The sequence below is a fragment of the Oryx dammah genome, unplaced genomic scaffold (assembly GCF_014754425.2).
Source record: "Oryx dammah isolate SB20612 unplaced genomic scaffold, SCBI_Odam_1.1 HiC_scaffold_13, whole genome shotgun sequence".
Taxonomy (NCBI): Eukaryota; Metazoa; Chordata; class Mammalia; order Artiodactyla; family Bovidae; genus Oryx; species Oryx dammah.
In genome coordinates this window covers 25,481,763-25,503,096 of record NW_024070197.1, presented here as the reverse complement: position 1 = coordinate 25,503,096, position 21,334 = coordinate 25,481,763, and the positions used below count along the sequence as shown (strand labels likewise).

At 38.3% G+C, this 21,334-nt stretch overlaps 1 protein-coding gene across 1 annotated transcript in view; it reads left to right on the top strand.

Annotated features, from left to right (window-relative positions):
• Positions 1-21,334, top strand: part of PHLPP2 (PH domain and leucine rich repeat protein phosphatase 2) — a 62,629-nt gene that overhangs the window by 12,560 nt on the left and 28,735 nt on the right. Inside the window, exons 3-6 of the mRNA XM_040253170.1 lie at positions 4,763-4,896; positions 12,874-13,064; positions 18,769-18,894; positions 20,044-20,198. Coding sequence (XP_040109104.1) covers positions 4,763-4,896; positions 12,874-13,064; positions 18,769-18,894; positions 20,044-20,198 — 606 coding nt within the window. The remainder of the gene's footprint in view (positions 1-4,762; positions 4,897-12,873; positions 13,065-18,768; positions 18,895-20,043; positions 20,199-21,334) is intronic.

Here is a 21,334-nt window from a genome sequence, read left to right as displayed (position 1 = left end):
TATTGCACCACTTCAGGTTCAGTAATTCACTAGAATGTCTCACCGAACTCAAGGAAGCAGTATTTAAGATTACTATTTAAGTATAGGTGTTAGTCTCTCAGTCCTGTCTGATTCTTTGTAACTCCAAGCACTGTGGCCCACCAGATTCCTCTGTCTATGGAATTCTCCAGGCAAGAATACTGGAGTGGGTAGCCGTTCCCTTCTCCAGGGGATCTTCCCAAACCAGGGACTGATTCTCTATTGGCTGAGCCAAATGAAAACACACATAGGGAGCATCCCTGTTACCCTCCCAGCACGTGAGTGTGTTCATCCACCAGGAAGCTTCAGTACAGAGTTTTTGTTGAGTTATGGGGTAGGATTGATTGATTTAATCCTTGATCTTGTGCTTAAATCTCCAGCCATCTCCTCCCCCAAGATCAGGCTCATGTCAAGCCCCAAGCCTCTCTTCAGGAGGTTGGTCTTTCTGTGACCAGCTCCCATCCTGTGTCAGCTCATCTCTTAGCATAAACTGAGAGGTGATCCAAGGCGCTTGTGAATAACTAAGACACTTCCATTACTCAGGAAATTTCAAGAATCTAAAATCCCTCTCACAGAAACCAGGGACTACAAAGACTAGCAGGATTCTTATACAATAGTGATGCATAAAATAGTGTATCTTTGAAATGAGGATGTATCAGACTAACGATATACAGTAATTTTAAAACATAACTTTTTACATTCCTGGTATAAGTTAACATAGGAAGTACTTTGAGATCTCTTCTGCATAAATTATTTTAACTACATTTAAAAATAATATTGTTTGCCTAAAGGCGAGGCTTTGTAAGGAAATTGACATAGGTTCAAACCCTGATGCCAAATGTACTAATTATGCGACTCTCTCTTTTAGTTATTTCCTAGTTTTGTAAAATGTGAGACACTTCTAGCATAGTGTCTGCTGCTGCTGTTGCTGCTAAGTCGCTTCAGTCGTGTCCGACTCTGTGCGACCCCATAGACAGCAGCCCACCAGGCTCCCCCATCCCCGGGATTCTCCAGGCAAGAACACTGGAGTGGGTTGCCTTCTCCAATGCATGAAAGTGAAAGTGAAGTTGCTCAGTCGTGTCCGACCCTCAGCGACCCTGTAGACTGCAGCCTTCCAGGCTCCTCCGTCCATGGGATTTTCCAGGCAAGAGTACTGGAGTGGAGTACCATTGACTTCTCCGAGCATAGTGTCAGATGTGGAGTAAACATTTATCAAAGTATCCTTGTTTTCTGTATCATTATATGTATTGTTGGTCTTAAAAGTTTGCAGATTTTACCTTATTGGCCAGAGATTGAGTTTTAACCTGACTTTGATGTATAAAATGCTGCTCTGTGCTGTGTTAGGGTCTTGGATACAGTGTGTTGGGTTGCAAGAAGGTACTCCTACTATTAACTAGAGTTCTTGTGGAGTGATTGTTGTTGTTTAGTTAATAAAGACCTACTCTTTGGGGCCCCGTGGATTGTATAGCACACCAGGTTCCTGTCTTCCACTGTATCCTGGAGTTTGCTCGGTTTCATGTTCCTTGATGTGGAGTGATCCCTGAAATGAAACTTACTCTTCTCTTGCCTGTAACTTAACTGTGGGCACTGTTCAGAATAACTGTTGGCTAAGAGCTACACAGGCTACAGCCCATAGGGTTGCAAAGAGTTGGACATGATTGAAGTGACTTAGCATGCAAGACCTACAAACACTGTTGATAGCATTACTGTATTGGTTGGTTTGGAGAAAAATAACTAGATGCACATATATTCAGATTTAGAAGGACTATTGTAGCTTCTGGAAGCCCGAGAAGCACACTGTTAACAATAGTCTTACTGTCTCTTCTTAAAGCCTTAACGGAAGTATTTCAAATGATGAATGGAACCTTTCTTTGCTAACATATTCTGTCTTACACCTGTTTTGCAAGAGTGTATTTCCTTTGATTTATGAGAGATTTAACACATAGCTAATTAGCAGCCTGTTAAACTTCTGGAACTTTGGAACACAGAATTGATCCATAAGCATATGATAGAATTTTCCCTCCCCCATACTCTACTCCCTTAAGCAGATGAGTTTAATGAGTAAATGGAATTAGTCCCTTGTTTTACTTGTTTTTGCAGTTCTTGAAATATTTCTTGTTTGCTCATTTATGTTAAATTGATGAGAGCAGATGTGGAGATTCTCTTAGTTTTTTTCCCTCTCTCCCAGGGAAAATACTTTCTTTTGGTGGAAATAGTTAAAGAGGGTTTCCAAAATTTACAGCGCCTTTTTAGATCAGGAAATCTGATAATGCAAAATATGTTAGGATGTTTACAATTGTCTTGGTTTTCCAGAGAGAAATAAGAAAATTGAGCAGATAAGATAGAGCTTGAATTAAAATTTTTTGGTCTTAATATGTGATCATTATATGTGGAATTATAGTTAAATACATTGAACTCTATATCCAAAAATAATAGTAGTGTTTAGGTAGAATTTGTATTATATTAGGAAGATGTCTTAGATACATCATGGACCCCTGAGTTGTAAAAGACCCTAAAGATCATCTGGCCTGACTTGATTTCTAGAGCAAACTCTTCTAAAAGAATTGTCTGTGACAGGTGGCTGTCTCTGAGCTATTCTGATGGACAGTCTTTTTCATTATTGGGCATCTCTAATTATTAAGGTTCTGCATCATTTTTAATCCAAGTCTACCTGTGCAACTTCTCTTACTGGTCATAGTGCCTTTCTTTGGATCAATCTAGACTAAATCTAATAACGATTCTTGACATGGAAAGATGGAGCTGTTTATGCCCCTGGTCACCCTGTCTTCAGCTTAATCCTTCAGCCAAGTCTTCCTGTTACATGACTAATTGACCCCTCCAGGATAGTTTATTACAAGTCTGTCTTAAAATGTATCCTTCTTTGAAGGATTCTACCATTGTATGAGGAAGGTACCCAATATTGTCACAGTCCTTTGTGGACTTTTCTTTTATTTGATTAGAGATTCATTGTAACTGATGTTTTTATTTTGAAAAATATATTTTCCATTTCTGTTAAATTCAGTATTTGCTGATCTTTGTAGGCTTTTAGTTCTTTGGTCATTCCCCATGTAGTAGTTCTGAGTTTACAGAAGCTGGAAGTCAGAACTGAGCCAGGAGGGTCAGGAGGGGCCGTATCGTGGCTTTTATTTTTGTCTTTTTTTTTTGTATGCATCAATATGATTTCCATTTCTACATTATAATTTTTTTTACAGTTGTTTATATTTCACTTTATAGTATTCTCATTTCATGTTTTTAAAAAGTAAATCTTATTGCCAACTAGTATTTTTAGTTCTTGAACCACAAAACACAGATCCTTCATGTCTTTATGCCTTGATGGAAGGTGTGTCATGTTTCTTGCGATTAATACAAGTCTTAAGTTTTCTAAACAGAATCCTTTTAAAGAGTGATGTTCTTCAAGATATTTTAAACACATAGGCTTTCCTATACTTGTTTTTTGATTGTTGTTTCAGTTGGGGGAGACATTCTATTTTTATTCTCATTAAAATTTTATTCCATTCCTAAGAATGTTTTGAATAATAATTGTCAGTATGTTATCGAATACTACTACATGTGAAATAATTTGCTAAGCCCTTTATGTACTGTATGATATCTTCTTATAAGCAAATAAATAAATACTTCTAGTAACAACCCTGTGAGTCAGGCACTGTTGTCATTCCCATTATGCTAGTGAGGAATAAGTCAGGGAGGTTAAATAATTTGTCTAAGGACACACATGAGCTGATAAGTGGCAGAAGTAAGACTCAGACTCAGGCAGTCTGACTTTTGGAGTTCATGCTCTCAGCTCCTGTATTTGTTATAACTGTTTGCTTTCTCCTAAAATAATTGTAAAGGAAGCTTTAAGTTCATGTGATTTTAAAATATGCAGTATCCCCAGAAGCCACAAATGATTACTGATATTCTGGCTTTTCCTTGCTTTCAGTCATAACCATGTAACAGAATTATTTCTGGGTAATTACTGGGCAGTTCATTCCTGACTCTTTTGGAAAAATCCATCTATGAAGCCAGAGGTCAGCAACCCAAAGTCTCCATTTTTAATTGTGTTCTAGCTTATGTGAAATCAGTTATAGCCGAGTATAATCTTTTACATCTCATAGTTTTGATGCCTTTAAGTTTGAACCAGAGATTCTCAAAGGACCTTCTGGGGGTCTCTGGGATTCTTTAAAGAAGTTCATGAGGTCAAAACTATTTCATAATAATAATGAGGTATTAATTTTCTTTTTAATTCTCAGTCTCATAAGCATACAATGGAGATTTCTAGAGACTACATATCTTAGAGCTTATCTGCCTTCTGTTATCCAGTTATTAAAGACATTTACAAAGTGCTGAACAGTATAAGTCTTAACACTACATTCGTCCTATTTTGAAAATACAGTTTTCAGAAAATATTTGTGAACATGTAATGGGTTTATTGTTACTTAAAAATGAATAAATATTTAGAAATTCTTAATTTTAGTTTCTCAGTAAATAAGTAGATAAATGTCAATAGGTATACCCCATGTAACTATCAATAGATAAACCCCATGTAAACAAAAGCTCTTTGGGGGCTTCAAAGACTATAGAGGGATCCTGAGACCAGAAACTTTGAGCACCACTAGTTGTATCATAAGATATTAAAGAAAATTGATATAGAAGTAAAAATCTAGAGCATATTGAAAGACTTTAAAAATCAAATAAAGTGTGTTTATAACTTACCGAATATTTTTCTTCTGAATTGTGTAAGCAGGAGATTGGAACCTACCGAACGGCCTCTTCAGATTGTTTATGATTACTTATCCGGGCTGGGGTTTGACGACCCTGTGCGAATACAAGAGGAGGCAGCAAATCCTGACCTCGGCTGTATGCTCCGATTTTATGGTGGTAAGAATTTTTCAGTGGCTTTGTGACTATATTAACTATTTTTAAAAAACAACATTTTGTTTTGTATTAGGGTATAGCCAGTTAACAATGTTGTGATAGTTTCAGATGAGCAGCAAAGGCACTCAGTCAATCATATACGTGTATCCATTCTTCCCCCAATCTCTCCTCCCATCCAGGCGGCCACATAACATTGAGCAGAGTTCGCTGTGCTTTATAGAAGGTCTTTGTTGTTTATCCATTTTAAATATAGCATTAACTATTTTTAATTGATTATTTGTATCTGTAACTTCAGCCTTTTAAAAATATTTTATTCAAAGCTGCCTTTACTTAAGCAGTCAGAAAACAACAGCAAAAGTCTTCTCTTTTTATTTTTGCTCTTTTTGTTCTAGTGTTTTGCTGACTTCTGAATTATTATGTACCTTTGCCAGCATCTCCATTAAATCAGAGCTTTAGTTTCAGATTTTCAAATTCCTTATAAGGGTCATGAACTTCTGGATAGTTCGAGAATGTTAAGAAGTAGGTGGTTATTGTATATGACTTAACATTTGATGGACTCATCAGATGTGTATATTGTTGAATTTAGTAAGCTTTATTCTTTTTTAGGGGTGTTTTTCCTTTCAGTGTATGAGTCTTGCACCTCCTTGGTTAAATTTATCCTAAGTACTTTATTCTTTTTTTTAAAAAATTTTATTTATTTTTTATTTTTGGTTGCATTGGGTCTTTCGTTGCTGTGTGCAGGCTTTCTCTAGTTGCAGAGAGCAGGGGCTAGTTTCTAGTATGGTGCGTGGGTTTCCATTGCAGTGGTTCTCTTGTGGTGGAGCACAGGCTCTAGGTATGCAGGCTTTAGTAGTTGTGGCTCACAGGCTCTAGAGCACAGGCTCAGTAGCTGTGATGCGTGGGCTTAGTTGCCCCACAGCATGTGGAATTGTCCTGGACCAGGGCTCAAACCTGTCACCTCCATTGGCAGGCGGATTCTTAAACACTAGACCTCCAGGGAAGCCCTGAGATAGTACTCTTAATATTGGCTGAAGCTGTAGAGGCTTGAGTGGGGCTGGAAGATTCACTTCTAACGTGGCTCACTCATGTGGCTGTTGGTAAAGGCCCCAGTTTCTCACCAGCTTTTGGCAGGAGATCTCAGTTCCTCGCCATGTGGACCCCCTCTCGAGCTGCGTAAATATCTTCATGTTGTGGCAGCTAACTGCCCCCAGCGATGAGATACACACACGCACATGAGTGTGTGCATACATGTATATGCAAACACACCAACTTCAGTTTTTATGACCTAGTTTCATAAGTCACCATTGTTTTTACCACTTTCTGTTCATTAGAATTGTGTCACCAAAAATAGCACACACTGTTGAGTGGGGAATTAGGCCTCACCTTTTGAAGAAAGGAGTATTAAAGAATTTGAAGTATTTTTTGAAGCAAATATTAATAGCTTATCAATCAGCTTTCAATATTTCATGTATAGAGCCTTTGGTGAGTTACCTTAGGTTAGAATATAGTCTTAATAAGGCGAGGGTCAGAGAGGCCCAAGTTCAGGCCAGTTAGTTTTGCTGTGTTTGCCGAATATAAAAGTTGCTCAGTACTTCAAGGGCCATTGTGCAGATGCCGGTTATCAGTCTTGCTGGTGTGGGTGCTGGGGGAAAATGAGTAGAGTGACTCAGTGTAGATTCATGATATAAAAGCCTTGAAATAACATGTGTGACTAAAGATGAGTGGGTATTATGATTGATCACAGAGATTAAGAGAGTCAGTTAATCAACTCCTTATGTATGAAGAAATGGAGTCTGGGAGGTGTGATTTGCTGGGACTGAATAGTTCAGGTAGCATAGCACCCAGCCTGAGCATTTCTTTATGTCCCATATTCTCTCACAGGTTGTCTGAGACACTTCCATCCAAGAGGCATAAACACATACAAAAGAAACTAGATGCAAAAGAATCACATATTATGTTTCCATTCATTTAAAATTTGAAAACAAGCAAAACTCAGCCATATTGTTTAGAGACGTGTGACAGGACCACTGTTTGTCCATCAGATCTGCTCTTTCCTTCTTCCATAACAAGACTGGGCTTAACTGCTCAGCTATACCTCATTCTCAATCTTTTATGCAGTTAGATGTGTGCCTGTGACAAAATTTTCATCAGTGGTATGGAATGAAATTGTTGTGTGCCACTTTTACACCTGGTTCCTAAATCTTCCCATGCAGACTTCTTGTTCTTTTCCTCTCCTGTAGGCTAGGGAGGCAGTCATCCGAGCAACATTGAAGTCATGTGTCGAAATAGCAAAGCCACTTTCAGCTGGAGTTTCTCAACAGAGTTGACTCCTGGCAACCCATATTGCCCGCCCTAGCAGAGAATTAGATTTCTGTTGAATTATGTACATTCTTTTTGTTACAGTAGTTAAAACTGCTATAACTAATACATAAGTAGCAAAAATACAAAGAAAACAAGGAAATGATTATTCTAAAAGTCAAGAGAATGGCTGACCTCTAGGGTTGAGGGAGGAAGTGATTCCTACAAGTAGTGTTTTTGAGTCAGTACAAGTATATACCAATAGTGGCTATCTATTAAGCAATGACATTAGTGTGATAATTATGATATACTAATCAATTTGGTATATACCTGTTGAGAATTTTCTAACTTTTATTCCTATCTAATGTGTATTTGTAGAAATTTTTTTTTTTTTTTTTACATAAATCCTATCATTTGGTATTGATCGTCATGCTTTTTTTCCTCCCAGTAGTATTTTGGAGGTCTTTTTTTAACTCTTTTATATGCCTTTCTTTATGTTGCATACTGTTGAATGTCACGTATGTATTATAGTTTATATAACAGTTTCCCTAGTGATGCGCTGTTTTACACAGCATTATGGTAAAATTGCATCTTTGTACATCTGTTCTTCAGAGTATATCTTTAAACATGAAATTATTGGGACTTTAAATATTATTAGCATTTAAAGTTTTTACAAATCTGATGGATTAAATGATGGTCTCATTGTTTTAATTTCCTTGATTACTAGAATGGTGGAATATTGTTTCATAGTTATATTAGATCTTAATTTTCTTCTTTGAATTAGCCTTTATATATTTCTGTTTATCTTTTTTCTTATTATCTGAAAGACTTATGTATATAGTCTGAATATAAATCCTCTGGATGCTGTATTTGTGACGTATTTTTCTTCTAGCTTGTAACTTGTTTTGTAGTTTTATTTATTGTTTTTTATGGTGCAGAAGACTTACTTAATCATATTTATGAATATTTTCCTTTAATACATTTACATTCCTTTCCTGTCCTAGGTCAGAAACATCCTCTATATTTTCTTAAAGTATTTTTATAGTTTTAAAATATGATATGAGGTAGGAATCTAACTTTATTATTTTTTTCCTCTACTGATAGCCAGTTGTCCCAACAATACTTATGAAATAGCTCATCCTTTTCCTACTGATCTGATGCATCACCTTTATTAAGTTCCTATACAGGCAGAGGTTTATTTTTGGACTCTATCCTATTACATTGATCTCTTTGTCTAATGCGAATACCAACACTATTTTTTATTAATATACCTACATGATAGATTGTAATAGACGATGGGGAAGTTCCCCTTTACTCTTCTTCTAGAAAATCAGGAAGGTCTCTAGAAACAGAGAAATCTTTCTGAAGAAGTAGTTTTTGAGTTGGTTCCTTAAAAATGGGCACAATTTCAGTAATCACAAAGGAAAAGGAGGACAGAGGAAGGGTATTAGGAATTTCAATGCATGTTCTGTGAATCAGATAATTTGAGTCCAGATTGTTCTGGGCCTTGAGTGCAATATCAGAAATTTGCCCTTCATTTGGCAGATGGTAGAGGAAGTGATGGGATCCAAGTGGGGCTGAGAAGGATGTTTCTGGCACCAGAATGGATAACAATTCAGGCTTGAATTAGGGATCTGAACTAGAGAATGGAAGGAATCATTCATATAGAGACTTTTTGAAGGAATAGTAAGTGTTGATGGTTGATTTTAAAAAGATGTTGAGGAAGAGATCCTAAGAGGCAAAACTGACTGAGGTTTTGAGCCTGGGCGGCTTTGGGAGAATGACAGGACTTGACTTGTGAGAAGAATCTGGTTTCAGGCAAGTGTAACTGTAAGCAGTGATAGACATCCAGTTGGAGATGTCTGGCAGGTAGTCGGATACGTGGAACCAGGAGCTTTGGAAATACAGATCTGGGAGTCAGGTACATGGGAGTGTTAAATCTGTGGAAGCTGTTAAAGATTGAAAGTAATACTTAAAATATAGGAAAAGAAGGAGGCTTAAGGCAGGACTTTCATTATATTAATAATGACTATCTTTTATTATATACCCTCACTATGTGCTGAGCACATACTAAGGTACTGAGCACTCTGTGTACTATTTTTCATTTCATCCTTACAAGCATTCAGGTAGATATTATTACTCCGGAAAGGTCTTAACTGATTCTAAATCTCATCTTCTTAACCTCTAAGGTACTCTTAGTATTTAGTTGATAGAGAAACAGTTTAGAGGAATAAAAAGGATCCATAAAATGTGAGACCTGGGCAGGACTAGGGATCATCTAATCCAGCTCCTTGGTCTTTAACTTGGGAAATTAAGGCCTAAAAATATATTAATAAAGTTTGTTCAGGGTCACGAAACCACATGGTGGGATTGCTTCACCAACCACTGCTTCCAAGTTCGAAATTTGTTTTGAAGTTTCCTGTTTTACTCTTGCAATGTAAGTAAATGTTTCATTTTAACCCCCAATAATACCAGCCAGTGTTTATTTATTTGTCAGTTTAACTTTTTATTTTGAACTAGCTTTAGATTTTCAGAACAGTTGGAAAGATAGCACAGAGCGCTCCTGCACAGCCTTCATGCAGTTGCTCAAGCAGTTGTTCCCATATAAACAGTGTTTCATTTTCCTCTGGCTTTAAAGATTTTTCCTTTGTCTTTAATTTTCAGCAATTTGATTATGAACTGTCTGGGCTTGACTTTCTTTGTGTTCAGCCTGTTTAGGGTTCTCCAGCGTTCCAGATGTTGTGTCCATGTTTTATAGGTGAATTCAGTGGGAGAAACAGGGCGGACTGAGTGTGCTTTCTCTAACTCAGAACCAGAACCTTAATGGTATCTTTTAATTAAAAGAAGTATTTCATTTTGATGGAGTCCAATTTAGCAGTCCTTCCCTTTATTATTTTCTAGACGCTATATTGCTTTACCTTTCAGTTTATATTCACAAGGTCTGTGTAACTTCATTTTTTATTGTCTGTTTTGAGTATCATCATGATCTCATGGGCTTATGTATGTTTGTTTCAATTCATTGCAGCCATTTTTCTTTCTGATGCTTAATTTGTCTCATCTCAGTTCCTGGGAGCTCTTGCAGGTTGCCTTCTGTGTCCTTCCAACATGACCCCAGTAGGGCTACGCAGTTGGCTCAGTGGTAAAGAATCTGCCTGTCTATGCAGGAGCCACGGGAGATGCAGGCTCAATACCTGGATCAGGAAGATTCCCCCGGAGGAGGAAATGGCAACCCATTCCAGTATTCCTGCTGGGAAAATCCCATGGACAGAGGAGCCTGAGGGGATATAGTTCATGGGATCCAAAGAGTCAGACACAACTGAGTGACTGAGCCTAGCCCAGCACAGTCTTTGGTAACATTCTAGATTTTTCCATTAAGTTCTTACACAAAAAGATGTCCTAAGCTGATCTTTTCATCATGATTCACACCAGGAATAGGTGATTTTTCTAAGGACTCCTGGTTCATTTTAATGAAACATAATGTTTAGAGATTATACTTATGGGCATTGTTAGAGAACTCTCCTTGATTTTTAGAAACTTTTTTTCTTAAATTATAAAACAATCCATGTTCTTTATGAAAATGAAAGTGTTAGTTGCTCAGACTATAGCCCACGAGGCTTCTCTGTCCATGGGATTCTCCAGGCAGACATACTGGAGTGGGTTGCCAGGCCCTTCTCCAGGGGATCTTCCTGACCCAGGGATCAAACCTGTGTCTCCTGCATTGGCAGGTGGGTTCTTTACCACTAGTGCCACCTGGGAAGCCCCTATTTTCTATTTTCTTTATAAAACATTTCAAAGTATACCATAATTTTCCACTTAGAATCTTGACTTTTGAGATTGTAAGTCTGTTTTTAACTAGAACTATTAGTCATTCCAAACATTTATTAGAAGGCAATGGCACCCCACTCCAGTACTCTTCCCTGGAATATCCCATGGATGGAGGAGCCTGGTGGGCTGCAGTCCATGGGGTCTCGAAGAGTTGGACACGACTGACTGACTTTACTTTCACATTTCACTTTCATGCATTGGAGAAGGAAATGGCAACCCACTCCAGTGTTCTTGCCTGGAGAATCCCAGGGACGGGGGAGTCTGTGAGGTCGCACAGAGTCGGACACTACTGAAGCAACTTAGCAGCAGCATTCTGTTTTTTACCACTTTCAGATCAGAGACTTAGCAAACCCTCCAAAAATAATAATAAGACAGCATATTATTTTGTGTATAAATAACGTATTCCCCCCAAAATTGAATATTCCTTTCTGAGAGTAGCTACAGATAGCTACTATAGAAGCACAAATGAGAAGAAAAGAGCCTTAAAAAGATAAACTTATAGAGTTTCTTAAAATATGATTTGTGGGCCATCTGCATTTAAATTACTTGAGATACTTGTTAAAAACGTACTTTCCTTTGTTCCATCCCAGATCCTCTGAATTAAACTCTCTGTGGGTAGGTCTTGGCGTTTTGCATTGTAAATTAATTCTCAGATAATTCTTGGGCACATAGAAATTGGAGAATCCCTGATCTAAAGGAATTCTACAGTTGAGACTGAGAGGGAACTGGAGAAAACTTGAGTGCTTTTGTAGCTTTGACAGAAACAATAGGGAGGGTGGAGTTGAAGAGTGAGAAGAAGAACCAAACTCCCCAAGGAACATGAAATTTAGAATATAGATGAAAGGATTAGCCTAGACTAGAAGGAGAAATGGTGGTGTTAACATACAAAGTTTAAAGCTTTGAAGTAAGCCAGACCATTTCCTCATTTTTTACACAGGAAACACACAGTCAAAAGGGTGCCATGATGCCCAGGGTTTAATTAATTATGTAATAGTATTGAGTACAACCCAGTTTTTTCACTTCCCAGTCTGTTGCTATGTGCTCAGCCTCATACTGTTGCTGCTTCTGTTCGTTTCTGTGTAGAGTTACTGTCTATTTCCAGTAGTACTTTAATCAAGAACATTTCTTCGGTCATAATGCTCTGTTTTGTTCACTGTTATCTGTCATATAAAGTTTTATAAAGGGTGGAAAAAGATAGAGATGCTCTTGCATGTCTGTATCAGCTTCTGCTACCATAATTGGGATAGTTGATTGAAATATCAGTCAAAAGCTTTTCCTCACAAAGAGCAGGAAGATGGACGATTATGTACAGAACTAGTCATTAATTTCTTCCTTCTGCAGTAGACTAAGCACAGCAATAGTGGCTGTCTCTTATTCCATACTTCTTTTGTATCTAAAACCATGCTTACTACTTTACATTCATTATCTTACTTTTTTATAAGGATCTTCCAAAGGTAGGTAGTATTAAGATCTGAACTGTATAAATGGGGAATGTCAAGATCAGTGAGATTATGTAGTTCAAGAAATCAAAGTAAGTAGCAGAACTTAAGTTTGAATATCTGACTCCCAAGTCCATGATCTTAACTACTCTGTCATACTGCCTTTCTTTGTGTACATGGGAGCTATGACTGGAAGAAGGATTGACGGTAGCATCTGAAATTCATAGTGCTCCCATTATCTAACTTCAGGGCTGGACAACATTTTAAGACTGAGAGCTTATTTTGTAATACTTATATTGCTTAGTTACTTAAATCTGTATTAGGGTTGCTGAATGTTGACATGTAATGCTTTCTTTTTCCCTTTCATTATTTTTGTACTACCTTAATGGTGGCTTCTGATGTACTCTTTTCTTTTCAGAAAAACCATGCCAGATGGATCATCTGGATCGAATCCTTCTGTCTGGCATCTATAATGTACGCAAGGGAAAGACCCAGCTGCATAAGTGGGCTGAACGCCTGGTTGTTCTCTGTGGCACCTGCCTCATCGTGTCCTCAGTGAAGGATTGTCAGACTGGGAAAATGCACATATTGCCTCTGGTTGGGGGAAAGGTAAGACCCACAAACAGAAATTACTCTTTCTTTGATCATCTTAATTAAAAAAAAAAAATCACATATGCTTTTCAGAGTTTTTCCACATCTTTTCAAAGAAGCCATTCTGAACATTATTAAAGATTACATCACAAAGTTTTTGCATTCTTAAGTTTAAATGGAACTGACTCAGGCTAATTTACACATAAAACAAGTTTTTTACATCACAAACCCCCTCGGAGGTCCAAAGACTATGTTGTTGATCAGTTGCTAAGTCGTGTCCAACCGTTTGTGACCCCATGGACTGCATCATGCCAGGCTCCTCTGTCCTCCACCATCTCTTGTAATTTGCTCAAATTCATGTTCATGGAGACTATCCCCAGATTCTGCTGCAGAACCCGTCTGTTGAAGAAACCCCTGCTTCCACTGCTAGGCACTAACTACTGTCAGTAGTACCACCAAGAGTAGCCAGGGGCTGCTGCCACTAGCAGCTGCCTTTGGAAACTAGAAGTAGTGGCTACTTTTGGAAACTAGGCTGCCTTTGGAAACTTAGCATCCAGCACCAAAACTGATTCTTTCCTATTTCTCCTTTTCTCCCATTAGACTGAAATTCAGAGTCTGAGTGCTCATAAGCTCCTATCAAGCAGCCAGAGAGGCCTGCCTTTGAAAACTTAGCATCCTCCACCAAAACAGATTCTTTCCTATTTCTCCTTTTCCCCCGTTAGACTGAAATTCAGAGTCTGGAGTGCTCATAAGCTCCTATCAAGCAGCCAGAGAGACCTGCATTTTTTGCATCTGTACAAGAGAATTCCCCATGATAGGAAAAGCAGTTCAAAGTCATCAGAGTGATAGATGACTGGAAACAGATAATGCTACTGTTTATTGGAAGTTGTAGGAGAGAAAAGATAACCTGTAAAGAATTGACAGGCTGACAACAGCTTTCTTTTCATCAACAATATGTACAGAAGAGTATTTGCAAAATTACTGAGAGAAAATAAATTGTATTTTGTATTTTATATCCAGTTGAATTACTTTATAAGAATCAGGGCGAAATAGAACATTTTCAGACATTTAAAAACTAATGAGGGACTTACCTTGTGGTCCAGTGGCTAGGACTCGGTGCTTTCACTGGGTTCAGTCCCTGGTCAGGGAACTAAGGTCCTGCAAGCTATGCTGCACAGCTGAAGGGGGGAAAAAAAAACAACATAAAACAAATGAGCTGGCATATATCCTCACTGAAAGAACTACTAAAGATGTATGTCTAAAAAACAACACCCTTCCAAATAAAACAAACAGGGGAAAAAAGAAGAAAACAACAAAGGAACGAAGGAAAGTAAATTCAAAGGAAGGTATAAGATATAAGACTAGATGATGAATGGAAACACTGATAAATTATATAAGATATAAGAATAGATAATGGAAATACTGATAAAATATGGTAGTAAATTTAATACTGATGATAAAAAGATTTAAATTTTTTTATATCTTAAATATAAATTTCAACAACTAAAGCTCAAACTCCTGAACAGCATTCAGGATGTGGTGATGTGTTCAATGAGGAACTTGTGATGCAATCTTTGGATAAAAGGAAAGGAAGAAAGTGAAAGTGAACTCGTTCAGTCCTGTCGACTTTGCGACCCCCATGGACTGTAGCCTACCAGGCTTCTCTGTCTATGGGATTTTCCAGGCAAGAGTACCAGAGTGGGTTGTAATTCCCTTCTCCAGGGGATCTTCCTAATCTGGGTCTCCTGCATTGCAGGCAGACGCTTTACCCTTTGAGCCACCACCAAACTTAAAAATTTTAAGGATGACTACTAAAAGTAGAGTGGGAAAAGAGAATATAAGCTCTGTAATGCTAAAAGAAGTCAGGAAAAGGGTTGAGAAAAAGGAGCAAAATAATTAGCATGGTAAGTTATTACATATTATACTGTTTATAGGAGACACACCTAAAACTTAGAAGGTTGAATGTGAAATGATAGAAAAATTACACTAATCAAATAGCAACCAAAAGAAAATTGGTATGGTTATGTTAACATCATACAAAGCACATGAAAGTTTGTATGCAACATAGGACTTGTGTCAAGACTACGTAAAGAACATTTACAACTTGGTAATAGACAACCTATTTTGGCAAAGTTGGGAAGCAACTGGGAACACAGTCACTTTGGAAAACAGGTTTTTTTTTTGTTTCTTATAGTTAAAAATCTGCTTTTCAGATGACTGAGCATTTCTCTTAGATACTGAGGAATGAACACAAATATTTCTAAAAAGTATAAGTGAATTTTCGTAGCAACTTTGGTTATAATTGACCCAAACTGGAAGCAACCCAAATGTTCACTGAGTGGTGAATTGATAAAACAGATGTGCTGTATTCACTGTGCCACTGAGCAGTGAAAAGATGTGAGCTGCTGATACACACAGGAAAAAGGGCGAGTCTCAAAACATTAAGTGGAAAAAGCAAGAGGTAAAAGTCTATTTATTGTATGATTCCATTTACATGAAATTAAAAAAAAACTGTAGTCATAGAAAAGAGACCAGTGGTTGTGCCAGGATATGGAAGAAGGGGATTGGCCGCAAAACAGCCATGAGGGACGTTTTGTGGGTGATGGGGTTGTCCGACTATGTATTCATCAAATTGTTCACTTAGAGTTTATGAATTTAAAAAAAAAATCACAAATTTTATGTAAATTATACCTCAGTAAAACTTGCTTCCTGAGAAAGACAATGTGCAAAGGCGTTAATAGGGATAAGGAGGCTCACTAGAGGCTCACTGCAAACTGATGAGAGGAACATTTTATGTGTATTACCATGTAGTCTCAACATACATATTGCAAAACTTAACAAAATTACTCAGAAGTTGACAAATTAACTTCTAGTGGGAGATTTACAAGCCTTTCTCAGAATTTGGCATTATATGACTATTTTTCTGCGTCAAACATCCCATAAAAAATATTTAAAAGAAAAGGTTATTCTAAAGCAATCAGTAATGCCTGTTCTTCATTTCAACAAAGTCCTTTATTCTGACACAAACTCATTGAATTGTGGTGATTTATTACTAATAAAAATGGCCTAGTTGTAAGCATCACAATTGAATGTTATGAATATTATTTAATTTTATTGGATCTTCTTAATATGATTCTTACTTGTTTAAAAGTATTTTGTGTTTCTGCCATTTGGTTCAGTCTTTACATGGCACCAGAAGTCTAATGATTTATAACTTGGAAGTTTCCAGCTGACTCACCAAGATTCAGTAGCTATGACATATAGAAGTGGGATGTCAGACAAAGATTTAAGTGGTTCCATAGCTATAAAAAGACTTCATCTTCATCAATGGTATATAGGCTGGGTTGTTGAAGAAAGCTGTTGTTGTGCTATGAATCCCTACCATCACCCCAAGTGGGACTGGAGGAAGTTCTGACTCTTTCCTCAAGCCCAGTGAAAGAGGTTTCAAAAGAACCCACGGAATCCTGGTTCAGGTTCCCTGCAGTAAGGGGGACATAGTACACTGGTGTCCTGCCTTCTGACCAGGAAGTCTTGAGGATGAGATAGGCTGTTTTAGTGATTGATAGAGCACAGAGCCTAACTCATGTGTTAGGATCCTTGTGTATTCCTTGGGTTTGTTAGTATGTGACCCAGTTGGGTTGAGAGGAAACACGAGCCATTGGGTGGGTGGGTGGGTGGATTCTCATGTCTGATGGGGCCACCTGGAGGGGCCAGCAGACTTCATTGGAGGACAAGCTGTCAGGGGACCACCAGGTTCCTTCACGTCTGAGGAGGGAGTGGTCACCTATTGGAATAGTATGCATTAGCCTGGTCAAGGAATCTGTAGGTGAGAAGCTGCTAATGGTTGAATTAGGGGGCTGGTATCCAAAGAACCTTCAAAAGGACCTATTGAGGAAGATCATCCCCTTTAAAGTCTAGTAGGTCCGGAGAGCGTGAAGTCAGGTTATGACTCTGCTAGTTTAGTAATAACCTTTGGGTTTGCATGTTCCCTGTTCTTCATTTTGTCCCATGTTTGTGCTGGACAGGATCAGAAATGGCTTCTAGCCCATCACCTCAAACATAAGAGAGGGGTGAGTCCAAAGAGGAGGCCAGGGTACCCCTTGCAGGCAGGCAGACAGCTATCTCCAGTGTACCACAGTGGTGGTGAAAAGGTTTGGAGCAGTCTTACCTTTGAAGTGGAAACTTTGCCTCTTCCCTTGTGGGCCTACAGACTCTCCTGTTCTGAAACTCCCCTGCAGTGGAAGCACAGAATCCTAACCACTTCACCACCAGAGAATTCCCCCTTTGGTTTTTTCTAAACAGCTTTATTGAGATGAAATTCATATACTGTATAGTTAACCCATTTAAAGTATGCAACTCTGGCTTTTAGTAAATTCACAGAGTTGGGCAACCGTCACCATAATTGATTTTAGAATACTTCCATGACTCTTCGAAAAGAAACCCTGCACTACTTAGCCTTCATCTCCCCATTCCTTCTCTAGCCCCAGGCATCCATTAACCTACTTTCTGTCTCTATAGATTTGCTCATTCTGGACATTTCACATGAATGGAATCATACAATGTATGGTTCTTTGTAACTGGCTTCTTTCACTTAGTGTAATGTTTTCAAGGTTCATGTGGTAGTATGTATCAGTGTTTTATTCTCATTTATGGCTGAATAGTGTTATATGGTGTACTACATTTTGTTTATACATTTACCTGTTGATGAACATTGAGGCTGTTTCTACTTTTTCCTGTTATGAATAACTCTGCTGTAATTCACAGAAAATTTTTGTATGGATGCATTTTTTCTTGGGTATATACCTAGGAATGGAATTGCTGGGTTACATGGTTGCTGCTACTGCTGCTAAGTCCCTTCAGTCGTGTCCGACTCTGGGCGACCCCATAGACAGCAGCCCACCAGGCTCCCCCGTCCCTGGGATTCTCTAGGCAAGAACACTGGAGTGGGTTGCCATTTCCTTCTCCAATGCAGGAAAGTGAAAAGTGAAAGTGAAGTCGCTCAGTCGTGTCCAACCCTCAGCGACCCCGTGGACTGCAGCCTTCCCGGCTCCTCCGTCCATGGGATTTTCCAGGCAGGAGTACTGGAGAGGGGTGCCATTGCCTTCTCTGGGGTTACATGGTTACTGTATGTTTCACCTTTTGAGGAACTCCCCAACTGTTTTTCAAAGTGACTGTACCATATTACATTCCCAGATTCAGTTTCCCTGCATCCTGCTAATGCTTGTTACCCAACGCTTGTTATCTGTGTTTTTTATTTTAACCATCCTAGCGGATGTGAGGTGGTACCTTGTGGTTTTGATTAGCATTTATCTAATAAATAATGACATAGAGGGATTCCCAGGTGGTACAGTGGTAAAGAATCTGCCTCCCAATGCAGGAGACACAAGAGAGGCAGGTTCGATCCCTGGGTCGGGAAGATCCCCTAGCGTAGGAGATGGCAACCCACTCCAGTATTCTTGCCTAGAAAATTCCAAGGACAGAGGAGCCTGGCAAGCTACAGTCCACAGGGTCACAAAGAGTCAGACATGACTGAGCACACACTCAGTAATGTAGAACATTGTATCGTGTGCTTGTCGGTCATTCCTCTGTCTTCTTTGGAGAAATATGTTTTCAGATCTTTTGCCTAGTTAAAAAACTTGAGTTGTCTTTGTTATTGTCCTGTGGTTTTTTGGATTGGAATTGTTCTGTTTAATTGGTTCTGGTTTTCTCCCCGCTTCTTCAGGTAGAAGAAGTGAAACGACGTCAGTACTCCCTTGCATTCAGCTCAGTTGGAGCCCAAGCGCAGACCTATCTTGTCAGCTTTGAGACTTTGGCTGAGTACCAGAGGTGGCAGCGGCAAGCTTCCAAGGTGAAAAGCTGTCAGACATCCTCATGGGGAGATGAGAGCAGAGAAACCAACAGAAAGATATTTTGAAACTGAACTTATTCCCAGGAGATCGAATTATAATTCTTATGTACATCACTCCAGGCTTTTCTGAATACATAGTGAATGAAATGGAATTCTCCCAGGTCCTTAACTTATTATTTATATTGGCACAGTGCAGACCGCTTTCAAAAGTGTTTTCAGGTACCAACTCTGGGAGGAAAGTAGGGGCTTGAATGAGTAGAGACACAATGAGGTTCAAATGACTCTCCCCCCACCGTGGTGGTCTGTATAGATGGAGCTGTCCCCTAAAGATGAAGTGCTCTAAAATTATATTTCATTTTCCAAATTCTCTTGCTTCTTAGCCATCTTTTCAGGATTTAAACTCATTTTTCTTTATGGGGCTAGGTAGTTGCATTAAAGATTGTTTTAGTATAATGACATGCCACCAAAACATGAATGACTTTTGTAGTGATATTTTGTGTTTTTTTTAGATCCATTTTTACAGCCCATGTTTTATTAGTATACTACTGTGGCAATATAAATCTTTTTCAGTGTTATTTCCATTTGTGACAGTAATAAAATCTGCTATGAATAAAACTAGTTTCAATTTTAAACAGCTTCTCTATTCTTCTGCCCTTGTAAAGAGAAATTAATATTTTTTGAGCATCTTTTGCATGCTAAGCAGCAGTGCTGCATACTTGGTTTTTTAATTTTCCTCATGACAGATGAAGAAGCTGTGCAAGTTAGGAACTGAGCTTATGTGGCTGCAAAAGGCCATATTAAAAGATCTTTTAATATCACATTCCCTCCTAAAGTTTTGAACAGTTACTTGGAATCATCTTAACTTTACTTTCTGCGTGAGCTGTTACTAACTTTCCATCTTTATGTTTTTTTTTTTGAACTTGTAGACACTTTATAGCTTATACCTTTCTGTTTTTCAAGCATCATATGGTTTTGGGGAAAAAGTAAAAATTCACTGCTTCTTATAAATGAATACTCAGATCTTGTGACCTTTCTTGTCTTCCCCATCTTTTTAATTGGTTCCTTGTTGTGTCAGTGCCATTCCGTCCTCCGCTGGGTGGGAGACATTCAGCACTGGCTCAGATGGCTCTTCTCTGTGACCTCATCCAGGTGGTGTCCCAACGCATCAGTACCGTCGACCTCTCGTGTCACAGCCTTGAGGAGGTTCCTGAGCATCTCTTCTACAGTCAAGATATCACCTACCTCAACTTGAGACACAACTTCATGCAATTAGAAAGACCAGGGGGCCTTGACACTTTCTACAAGTATGTGGGGCACAGGTTTCCAGACCAACTTACTAAAGTCTAATTGTAATCAATATCTGTAGATAAGCATGTTTACCCATTGTGTACATATTTGAAAATTTCCCTCCCTTTTGAAGAAGTAAGAATTTTTGTTCAGTTTTCCCACTCCCCCTTTCCCCTCTGTATAAGATATGATAGCTGTAAAGTTTCCGACATGGAGGCAGCATCGAGCTGTGCTTGATCTGGATAATCTTTTTCTATAAGTCATTGACAGTGGAGCATGATCTGCAGCTAGGGTAAATAGAGAGATTCCATATTTGGGAAGTTTTTAAATCAAAAGTTTCAGACTTAAATAACTTAAAGGAAATAGGCCAAATTTCAAGAATTCCACTCCCAGGTTAGGGCTTTTATCTTTCCTTTGCACCTGCTGCTGCCAACTCACAAGCCTTTTGTCAGTGATGAAACCTCTCTCTCCTAATAAAGGAACCATTTCAGTCCTAAGTGACAATGACCCATATATTTTTCCATCTCCTTTGTTAGAATATATTCCCCATTCCCACCCTCCACCAACTTCACCTTCCTTTCTTTAAAAAATGGGTAGAAGTGAATAAATATATGGTGTAAGTAATTGGGCTTCTTGTGGGGAGGGGAGAAATTGAAAGTTACAGTGTTCAAACTACATGGTAATCAAAAAGCTAAATGCACATTGAAATGATGTATTTTACATCCTTCATAACTAGTATTTCATAATTTTCAAAAAGTGAATGATTTTTACCTCATCTGAAATGTTTTGCAAAGTTTTCAAACATAAGCCTCTATGTAGTAATGAGATAATTATTTTAATAATATTGATGTTTAAAAATTAAAACAAGCTATAATTTTAAGGAAGTGGATTTCTAGTGTTTCCTTCAGAATTTCTATGAAAATAGGGTTAATCTTGTTTGCGGGCTGGCATAGGAAATTAGAAGTCAAGGTGCCAAATCAAAGGAACAATCAGTACTCAAAGTCAGGATATTTGGAAGACAAAAGTTGAAATTTTCAAAGAGAAATGTTAGACAGGGGTACCATGGATTCAAGTCTAGAAGCAGATGATATGGTTCATCATTGTGGAGATCATCACCTTAGCCTTACCATCTTGCACTAGTATAATGAAGTAT